The 11,539-nt window shown below is 42.0% G+C and overlaps 1 protein-coding gene across 1 annotated transcript in view; it reads right to left on the reverse strand.

Annotated features, from left to right (window-relative positions):
* The window catches only part of LOC117355508 (oxalate decarboxylase ARB_02208-like), a 46,206-nt gene extending 35,244 nt beyond the window's left edge, over nucleotides 1-10,962 (reverse strand). The window contains exon 1 of the mRNA XM_033934186.1: nucleotides 10,815-10,962. Within this exon, the coding sequence (XP_033790077.1) occupies nucleotides 10,815-10,916 (102 nt within the window). The 5' untranslated portion in view covers nucleotides 10,917-10,962. The remainder of the gene's footprint in view (nucleotides 1-10,814) is intronic.
* Between the last annotated feature and the right edge of the window lie 577 nt (nucleotides 10,963-11,539).

Raw genomic sequence — 11,539 nt, forward strand, 5'->3', positions numbered from 1 at the left:
TCTACTTCCTTTGCAGGTCCTCTTAACCCATTTAGGATTAAATCCAGAGTGGCATTTCCTCTCATAGGTTCTCTAACAAGCTGCTCCATGAAGCAATCTTGTGTAGCCTCCAGAAATTCTGTCTCCCTAGCGCATCTTGAGCTTCCAAGACTCCAGTCTATCCCGGGGTAGTTGAAGTCTCCCATAATAACCGTGTTACTGCTTTTACATTCTCGCTTCATCTCGGCTTCCATTTCTTCATCTATATCTCCAGTTTGCCCGGGTGGACGATAATATAGGCCCAGCTTTATTTCAGGCCCTTTCCTTCCCGGTATTTTAACCCATAGCGATTCCAGCTTGTTGGTTGTCTCTGCTGTGTCCATTCTTGTCGATTGTATGCTTTCTTTTATGTATAGGGCTATTCCACCACCCTTTTGGCCTGATCTGTCCCTGCGATAGAGCTTGTACCCCGGCAGTGCTGTATCCCATTTGTTTTCTTCATTCCACCATGTTTCAGCGACTCCAATGATGTCTATGTCCTCTGCATTGGCCATGACTTCTAATTCACCCATTTTATTTCTTAGGCTCCTTGCATTAGTATATACGCAATTTAGATCCTGGTATTTCTTTATCTTCATTTCCTTTCCTTGTGCTTCGGTCCTTGGTTTCTTTTCTTTTGTTACAATCTTCCTAACCTCCTCTTCTGGGTTAGTTGACTCCTGTAATTTGTCCCTTGTTTCTTCCCAGTCTTTTTTCCCCTCAGTATCTTCATGGGATACTTTCTTCCGAATCATCGACACTTGGTCAACTGTCGGCTTTCCCCTTCTTCTTAGTTTAAAGTCTGTTCTATTCCTCTCCTGACGTTATTTGCTAGAAGTCTAGTTCCCGCCGCGCTCAGGTGCAGTCCATCTCTCCTGTAGAGCTTGCTCTTGCCCCAGAACATTGTCCAGTTTCTCACGAAGTAGAAACCTTCTTCTTCACACCATTTCCTCATCCACGCATTTATTGATTGTAGTTCCTCCTGCCTCTTGACATCCGCCCTCAGTACCGGTAGGATCTCTGAGAACGCTATCTTCTGGGTCCTCATCTTCAGCTTTGTTCCCAGGATCTTGAACTGTTCTATCAGCGTGCTTCTCCTGTAGTCTCTCCTACTGACATCATTCGTCCCGATGTGGATCACTACTGCGGTCTCTTCTGTCTCCGCTCCTTCCAGGATCTTCCCAATTTTGTCTACGATGTCCTTTGTTCTCGCTCCCGGGAGGCAGGTAACCATCGAATAGTCAGTTCTTCTCTCTCATGTGGTATTCCTCTGTGGGTGTCTTCTATGAAGTCATCTGCTTCTTGTTCTCCCTTCCATGTTGGTGTAACTCCATCTTTCATCTGAAGGTTGTTCTCTTCCACCCTTTTCCTGTATGCTTCCTCAATGAATTTCTCGAGTTCTTTGACTTCCTCCCCAATGTGTCTCTCACTCATGAAGTCCTCAGCTGTCCCGGTTGGGTCCTTGGTGGTGTAAAGTCCTTCTAGCTCTTGTATCTTGTCTTCAAGTCGCTTGACTTCTTTCTTCAAGCTTTTCAGCTCCTGACACCGAAGCCGTCTGCGTAATGTGCGGTGGCGGAAAAAAAGGCAAATAAAATGCTAGGAATGATTAAGGAGGAGATCACGAACAAATCAGAGAAGGTTATCATGCCACTGTACCGGGCCATGGTGCGCCCTCACCTGGAGTACCGCGTCCAGCACTGGTCGCTGTACATGAAGAAGGAAACGGTACTACTTGAAAGGGTCCAGAGAAGAGTGACTAAAATGGTTAAGGGGCTGGAGGAGCTGCCGTACAGTGAGAGATTAGAGAAACTGGGCCTCTTCTCCCTTGAAAAGAGGAGATTGAGAGGGGACATGATCGCAACGTTCAAGATACTGAAGGGAATAGACTTAAGGCTCTTTTTACAAAGGTACGTTAGGGCCTTAACGCGTGGAATAGCGTGTGCTAGCCTTTACCACCTCCTCTTGAGCAGATGGTAGTTTTTGGGTAGCGCGTGCTAATCCAATGCGTGGACTAAAAACGCTAGCGCACCTTTGTAAAAGGAGCCCTTAGTAGATAAAGACAGGTTGTTAACCCTCTCCAAGGTAGGGAAAACGAGAGGGCACTCTCTAAAGTTGAAAGGGGATAAATTCCATACGAACATAAGGCAGTTCTTCTTCACCCAGAGAGTGGTGGAAAACTGGAACGCTCTTCCGGAGTCTGTCATAGGGGAAAACACCCTCCAGGGATTCAAGACAAAGTTAGACAAATTCCTGCTGAACCGGAACGTACGCAGGTAAGGCTAGTCTTAGTTAGGGCACTGGTCTTTGACCTATGGGCCGCCGCTGGAACGGACTGCTGGGCACAATGGACCACTGGTCTGACCCAGCAGCGACAATTCTTATGTTCTTATGCTCACCATACCCTCAATACGCAAACTATTTTATGACACAACTCGCAAATCCATTTTCTCGGTTACAGCCCTCTGTGGAATGCCCTCCCATTGGATCTCTGCCTTGAAAGCTCTATAGAAAAATTCAAGTCCAAACTTAAGATTTTTCTTTTTAAAGATGCCTACAATCTCTGAACTCAAACTTTCAAATAAAATTCATGTAGCTCTATGATGGACTTTGGAAAAAAACGCTTCTTTTGAAGCGAGCCCTACCATAATGTATCTTCCCTCCCTCCACCCTCCTCCCTCTTATTTTGATTTTCAATCTCAAATATATTTATTAACTTACCTAATTTCTCCTCCCTTCTTGTTCCAGCATGTCAGTCTGTTTATGCCCCCTTTTTATTTTCTTCCTTTTTTTTCTAATTTTTAACTAAACTAAACCTTAAACTTATATACCACATCTTCTCTATAAGGATAGAGCTCGGCACGGTTTACAAGAGTTTTGAAGAGAGGAAAATATAATAAGAATTAGTGATTGTACAGAGAGCAGCGGAATTTACATTTTTGAAAATAGCCACATTTTCAGATGTTTTTGAAATAATTGGAAAGAGCCCAAGTTACGCAGCTGGACAGGAAAGTTATTCCAAAGCTCAGTAATTTTAAAGTAAAGAGATTTCCCTAATTTTCCAACATAGATAATGCCTTTTAACACGGGGAAAGATAATTTAAGCTTTTGGATAGATCTGGTAATATCAGGTCTCACAGAGTCTCCAGGATAGAAGAATTAAAGGAGGAAGAGTATCATGCAAGATCTTAAATGTTAGGCAGGCACATTTAAAGTAAACCCTGGAGATTACTGGGAGCCAGTGAAGTTTTAACAAAAGCGGGAAAACATGATCATATTTGCTTTTAGCAAAGATCAACCTAGTTGCAGTATTCTGGATCTGTTGAAGTCTTTGAAGACTTTTCTAAGTCGGGCCTTACCAATGAGGAGCTGCGTGTCAAAGCAGCTCCTGATTGGATAAGGCCCGATTTAGTGCAGGAAGAGGCGGTCAGAGCATACAGCGAGTGATTTCCTGCACTCGCCGGCACTCCGGCTGCTCTTTCCTGCCTCTCTCGCTGCCCTCTCCTTGTTGGCGGTTCATGGTCAGAAAATACCACGAATGACCGGGACTGTGAACCGATGACTGTGAATGACCGGGGGAACACTGTATCTGGATGGCTACCCAGATATCAGGCAGAAAATTCGTATTCTCCGCATGGTGGTGGAGCAGCCTGCTCTACCCAACCATTCAGGGCTGCTCATAATCCAGATAGTCGTGCTGAATATCTGTGCTTTATTTAAACATGCCTGTGGCATTAAAAAGAATTGTCTTTCAATTAGTGGGAAGGTTTCTGGATGATGATTGGTTTGCATTTCCAGTAAAGCTTAAAACAACATTTTGCAGACAATAATAATGGTATTTTGGGTGGAAAACCCTGTGAAAATAAAACCCATGTGTTTTTTGTCCTCTCGTATGAGGAGAGACTAAAATGGTTAGGGCTCTTTAGCTTGGAAAAGAGAAGGTTTAGGGGATATATGATTGAAGTCTACAAAATCCTGAGTGGAGTAGAACGGGTACAAGGGGATCGATTTTTCACTCCGTCAAAAATTACAAAGACTAGGGGATAATTAAGCTTTGGAATGCGTTGCCAGAGGTTATGGTACAAGCGGATAGTGTAGCTGGTTTTAAGAAAGGTTTGGACAAATTCCTGGAGGAAAAGTCCATAGTCTGTTATTAAGACATGGCGGAGATACAGATGTATAGGGCCTAGTTTTCTCTCCCAACTAGCAGCCAGAAAAGTCAACATCTTTTCCACATATGAATAAATCTGTCAAGTTGACAGGAACTTTAGTTTCTTTCAACTGTACTCCATTCGGTTCCAAATTAGAGAAAGACATGGGGGAAGCCACTGCTTGCCCTGGATCGGTAGCATGGAATGTTGCTACTGTTTGGGGTTCCGGAATCTTGCTATTCTTAAGGATTCTGAATGGAATGTTGCTAATCTTTGGGTTTTGGCCAGGTACTAGGGACCTGGATTTGGCCATTGTGAGAATGGGCTACTGGGCTTGAAGGACCATTGGTCTGTCCCAGTAAGGCTATTCTTATATGCCTATGAGAGTACCTCCTTGCAATTCTGGATGAAAATGCATATGCTATAGAAAAACACAAATTACTTTTTTTACAAGCCACTTAACCTGGACTGACTGCCTGAAAATTAGTCTCCTCAAGGATGCGTTGCAATATTTTATGGGGTTAATCAACAGTTGCATCGGAATTCAGTTTGCATTGTCAATGCACTCCATCATGGTAAATTAACAGATAATGAGGTTGCCTAATTGCCAGTTAGCCAACTAGATCATCTAGAGTCATATTTATAGTCCACATAGCAGTTAAAATTATGTGAGGAATTTCTCAACACGTATTTGTAGCTGGATTGATAAGAAGCTTGTGGGGGAATATTCATATGATGAGAGTAAACTACAAGGGGGGAATTCTATAACTGGATGTATATTTTTATATATACTTGTCTATAGAACACATGGTGAGATCATATTCTATAATGGAACCTGGAAGTATAGATTTCAATGTAAATATTAGTATGACCTGGCATCCAGCGCACCTATCATTTATCCACCCAAGCTAACCCAACTGCAGTCAGGTAATTGTAGTAGGGATGCATGCAATTTAATTAATCTGTGAGTTACATACATGATTGGAAGCCCAACCTATTGCATCCCCATGCTTCGTTCATGTGCATGCCCCCTCTCATTTCTATGCTATCCCCTGGATTCTTTATATTTATTTATTTATTTAAACATTTTATTTATACCATTTACAAAATCATACATTAAATAAGAGACAAACTAAAATCTTAAAATCTGCATAATTAAACAATTTTTTCTGGATTATGATTGCAAACCAAGCATAATCCAGAAACCTAAAAAGTGAGTGAAGAGTTTTTTCATGATCCTAACCACTAATTGAAAGACAATTCTTTTTTTTTTTTCAAAATCTTTATTCATTTTAACATATACATCAAGTGTACATTAAAATATGAACACGACATATTACATTGCCACTGGCATGTATAAATAAAACACAGATATTCAGCACGGCTATCTGGATTATGAGCAGCCCTGAATGGTTGGGAAGAGCAGGCTGTTCCACCACCGTGCGGAGATTACAGATGCTCTGCCTGATAGCAGCTAATAAATCTCAAGAATACAGTAGCAGACATAGTTAAACAGTTTCTTCTCTTCAATTGCCAGCTAACAATTCATAGAATTGCAGTAGCAAACAGCGGAGTTTCTCATTGTTTCTTAAGCTGAAACCGGTTTACACCCAGGCGCAATTGGCCCACCAGTGCGTTCCACATCATAACACCAGCAATACTGAACATCATCGCTCTAGTATCAGTATAATTTCCATGCACTATTAGATTTAATAGCTTTTGTTTTTGAGATTGTAAGGATCTATTAGGCCGAAAATGCCATGGTGTTTGATGGTAAACAGTCTGATGGACCACAGAAACAACGTTGCTCCTGAAATAGAACTGATAGCCAGTGTAATTGCTTCACAACTGGCGTAATAAGTGCCATCTAATATGTGCCATCCTATCGACTCCCAATACTATCCTAGCTGAGGAATTTTGTACCAATTGTAACGCTCTCCCTCTTGTCTTAAAAATTTTGAGATAGAGGGTATTACAGTAGTCTAACCTAGACAAAACCAACCCCTACACAACATCCAAATTTGGGCATGCTGCTGAAATGGGGGTGTGCAAATTAATTGGTTAATGTGCACTTAACAATCAATAATTGGTTGCAAATGACCAATTATTGATGTTAATTGGTACTCATAAATTTGCGCACACATCTAGAGGCGCTATTCTATGATGTATGACACCTAACTCTACTAGTGCCTAACTCAAAGGGGGGAGTGGCTATGAGCATGTCAAGGGCATTCCAAAAGATTATGTGCGAAGTTATAGAACACTGCCTCAGTATACGTAACTTGAGCGCCAGCATTTACAGCAGATTTCAGCAGGCCAAAGTTAGACATGGGAATCGACACTGCACTATCCTATAAAGGGTCTGTGTTCTTTATAGAATAGTGCTTAAGGCCAGATTCTATAAAGGATGCTAGAATACTGTAAATGTGCATGTTTAATCATATTTGCTATTGTAATCTTGCGATCTATTAGGTGACATTTGAAGAGACGGAATTGTTTAATTATGTAGATTTTATGACATGGTTTGTTTTTATCTTATGTATGTTTTAATTGATGTAAACCGTTTAGGTTTTTGGTGGTTTTTTTAAATAAATAGTATAAAAAAGGTTTAAATATAATAAATAAATAGACAATATACACATAAATTCAGGTGCCCAATTCTAGAATTGGTCTTAACATACTTAATTGTATTTTGTAAATATATGGGTATATTCTCGACCCTCATTCTCCTCCCAAAGAAATGGCAGATCCAAAGTACAGAAGTTTTTTTTTTTTTAACTATGTAGAAACATAGAAACATAGAAAGATGACGGCAGAAAAGGGCTATAGCCCATCAAGTCTGCCCACTCCACTGTCCCACCCCATTAAGTCAGAGTGCTGCTCGACCCACGTAGAGATCCCACTGGATGTCCCATTTATTCTTAAAGTCGAGCATGCTATTGGCCTTGATCACCTGCACCGGTAGTTTGTTCCAGTGATCCACCACCCTTTCTGTAAAGAAATACTTCCTGGTGTCACCACCAAATCTCCCTCCTCTGAGTTTGAGCGGGTGCCCCCTTGTGACTGAAGGTCCCTTAGGAAAGAATATGTCGTTTTCCACCTCGACACGACCTGTGACGTACTTAAATGTCTCAATCATGTCACCCCTCTCCCTGCGCTCCTCTAGAGAGTAGAGCTGCAACTTGCCCAGTCTTTCCTCGTATGAGAGACCCTTGAGTCCGGAGACCATCCTAGTGGCCATTCGCTGGACCGACTCAGCTCGAAGTACATCTTTACGGTAATGTGGCCTCCAGAATTGCACACAGTACTCCAGATGAGGTCTTACCATGGTTCTGTACAGTGGCATTATGACTTCAGGTTTACGGCTGACGAAGCTTCTATTGATACATCCCATCATCCGCCTTGCCTTGGATGAGGCCTTCTCTGTTTGGCAGCCTTCATGTCTGCACTGATGATTACTCCCAAGTCCCGTTCTTCTAAGGTCATAGCTAGTGTTTCTCCATTCAAGGTGTATGTTCTGCATGGATTTCTGCTGCCGAGATGCATCACCTTACACTTCTTTGCGTTGAAGCCCAGCTGCCATGTCGAGGACCAGTTTTCCAACTTGATCAGATCCTGCGCCATACCATCCGTGAGATCGCTTTCACCTACTATATTGCACAGTTTGGCATCGTCGGCAAACAGCGCTACTTTTCCCTGAAGCCCTTGGGTCAAGTCCCTTATGAATATGTTAAAAAGGGATGGTCCTAGGACTGAACCCTGCGGCACTCCGCTAGTCACCTCCGATGTCTTAGAGAGGGTGCCATTGACCACCACCCTCTGAAGTCTTCCACTCAGCCAATCATTGACCCATGCCGTTAGTTTCTCACCTAACCCCATCGATTTCATCTTGTTTAATAGTCTACGGTGTGGGACACTGTCAAACGCTTTACTGAAATCCAAGTACACTATGTCCAGAGACTCTCCCGAGTCTAGCTTTCCTGTCACCCAGTCAAAGAAGCTGATAAGATTGGATTGGCATGACCTGCCCCTAGTGAATCCATGTTGACAGGGATCCCTCAGATTCCCCTCATCCAATATCGTGTCTAATTTCCCTTTAAGTAGAGTTTCCATGAGTTTACACACTATTGATGTGAGACTTACTGGTCTGTAATTCGCAGCCTCCGCTCTGCAACCCTTTTTTGTGCAGAGGAACAACATTGGCAGTTTTCCAGTCCAGGGGGACTCTTCCCGTACTTAGGGAGAGATTGAAGAGCATGGCTAACGGTTCCGCCAAAACATCGCATAGCTCTCTGAGTACTCTTGGGTGCAGATTGTCCGGTCCCATGGCTTTGTTCACATTGAGTCTTGACAGTTCTTTGTAAACATCAGCTGGTGTGAACTCAAACTTCTGAAATGGGTCATCCATGCTTTGCTTTGCATCCAGCCGAGGCCCATGCCCTGGTGCCTCGCAGGTAAAGACTGAACAGAAGTAATCATTCAGTAGTTTGGCTTTATCGGAGTCAGTTTCCACATAATTCCCATCTGGCGTTCTAAGGCGTACTATCCCGTTTGTGTTCTTTTTCCTGTCGCTAATGTATCTGAAGAAGGATTTGTCCCCTTTCTTGATGTTCTTCACTAGAGTTTCTTCCATACGAAGTTTGGCCTCCCTGACTGCTGTTTTGACCGCTGCACACTTTGTCCTGTATTCAACGTTTGCTTCTTTTTCCCCCATGCGTTTGTATGATAGAAATGCTCTTTTCTTCTCCTTGACGAGGTATGATACCTCATCTGTGAACCATTGGGGTTTCCTTTTTCTTTGTTGTTTGGTTATCGATTTTATGTAGCGGATAGTTGCCTCATGAAGGATCAATTTCAAGGTTGTCCACATAGCTTCCACATTATCAGTTACCTCTTGAACCTGCAGCGTCTGGTAGACGAAATCTCCCATGCGTGCGAAGTCAGTACCCCTGAAATTGAGTACCCTTGTTTTTGTTTGTGATCTAGGGAAGCCTTTCTTAAGGTTAAACCATACCATGTTATGGTCACTGGTGGCTAGCGTCTCTCCCACCGAGATGTCCGAGACGCTTTCTCCATTTGTAAGTACCAGGTCCAGGATGGCCTGGGCCCTAGTGGGCTCTAGTACCATTTGTTTGAGCCTTACTCCCTTCATGGACGTTAATATCCTCCTGCTATCACAAGTTGTCGCTGATAGTGTGTTCCAGTCCACATCAGGCATGTTGAAGTCTCCTAATAGAACAGCCTCCCCCCGTAAGGTGATATTCTCAATGTCTTCAATTAATTCTGCGTCCTTTTCCTCCTATTGTCTCGGAGGTCTGTATACCACACCAAGGTACAGGCATTTTTCTCCACCTCTGGCCAAGTTTACCCAGACGGATTCCCCAGTATACTTGACATCTGTGATCCTGGTTGTCTTAATGTTCTCTTTGATGTAAAGTGCTACCCCACCACCTAACTTACCCTCTCTATCTTGTCTAATCAGGTTGTATCCTGGTATGGTTATATCCCACCCATGAGAGTCTGTGAACCATGTTTCGGATATTGCTACTATGTCTATGTCTGCATTAACTATTTCTGTTTCTAGTTCTAGAAATTTATTCCCTAGGCTGTGTGCGTTAACATACATAGCTCTCCACTCCACTCCACTCCACACAGGGTTACTCAAAAGTTTCATCCAAACAAAAATAATATACAGACTGTTGAGGGAAAAAAATCAAATATCCACAACTAATTTCTCAAAATCACATGTTCTTATTTTTGATTGTAAATTGTTGAATCTTCATACCACAAAAGGGGAACAAAACTTCAAGCAGATTGTACTTAGAAGCAAATTTAAAGCTAATTTAAAGGAGGAAAAAGCTTCAGATCCCTGTCTGCCGCCAGAGTTTATCTTGCAGGCAAACTGGAAAGGGAAACCACCCCATCAGCTGAAAAAAACCTCCTTCCTCCTATGTTCCCTGTGCCCTATCAAATATTTCAATTGCCAGTAAACCATTTTCTTCACATACTGTAATCCTTCATGCATCGGAGAAAAATCATTACTTATCTTTCAAATGTTCTTAGATTCTTTCAAAATGACTGAATTATGGAGCAATATTCCTTTGTGGTTGAGAGATCTAGGCTTTCTACAAATCTTTTGTAAACATCTAAAAACTTGGTTATTTTCCAAATTGTAAAATCTTTTTCTCCATTTTTTTTTCTATTTTTATTTACTGTAAACTGAGTTGAGCTTTATTTTTATAGAGAAGACACGGTCTATAAACGTAAGTTTTAGTTTAGATTCTGTAGGCTTTAGTTTTAAATAACTAATGGTCTAAAACGTGTCAGATGTCCACCGCCTGGTTACTCAGAAGCTTCCCTGGTTCATATATATAACCATCTTTTATGTAATTTAGCATTTGGAACCTAAATTACAATGCTTTTTTCCTTCACAGACATAGGGGGGGGGGAGGACCAAAGGAGATCAACCCCCAAATGATGCAATATTGTAACTATTGCAATGTGCAAAAGTGCATGATGAAATATCACTTTGTAAATGATACATTGCATTCTTAAAATTCACAAGGAAAAATATGTTGCCAACTTTTGCAACCACTTATGATTCATAATTTGACTATCTTTAATGAAGTTATTCAGTTTACGTGTTACCTGTGATCCACTCAGATGATTGCGATATTGTAACACCGTGTCACCTTTTAAATTCATGCAAGCTGCTTGTACGGGAGCGGATGTCACCATGTTCACTCGCATTGGCTTTTGTGATTTGGGCTGTAACCTCCCAGAATAGAGCAGACCCAGGATCAGCAGAATTATAGAAGTGGTAATTATACTTGCTAGCAGACATGTCAAAAAAATACGACAGAAGCCTGCAGGCCTTTTCTCCTGAAGGAAGCAAAAAAAAAAAAAAAAAAAGTGTAATAAGAAGAACAACAATCATTAAATCAGACAGCAAGAAATAGCTGTTCTTGAAAAAACCAGTCAATATTTTTCTATGGAATGGTGCTTAAGAATCTGAGTTTGCCCCTGTAAATTTCTCTACCCATCACTTTTCAGAGTCCACAGTTTGAAGAATTTTGAGGCCAAATTTGAAGGGAGTTATCCCAGAAGGAGAAGCTCCCACCCAGAGAGCTTACACTGACCAGAGACAATCTGGATTTTCAATAGCACTTACCTAGATAATGCTGTACGACAGTGTACATTTCCAGGCACGTTTCTCTAACCGGCACTGGTGAATGATTGGCACGTGATGGGCAGATGTCGACAACGGTGCCGGTTAGAGAACCTGGGCCTAACCCCTTGCTTTACTAAGGTGCGCTAAGCGGGTGCGCTAAATCTACATGCGTGTTAACCGCTAACGCATCCATAGACTAACA

The sequence above is a fragment of the Geotrypetes seraphini genome, chromosome 1, assembly GCF_902459505.1.
Source record: "Geotrypetes seraphini chromosome 1, aGeoSer1.1, whole genome shotgun sequence".
Taxonomy (NCBI): Eukaryota; Metazoa; Chordata; class Amphibia; order Gymnophiona; family Dermophiidae; genus Geotrypetes; species Geotrypetes seraphini.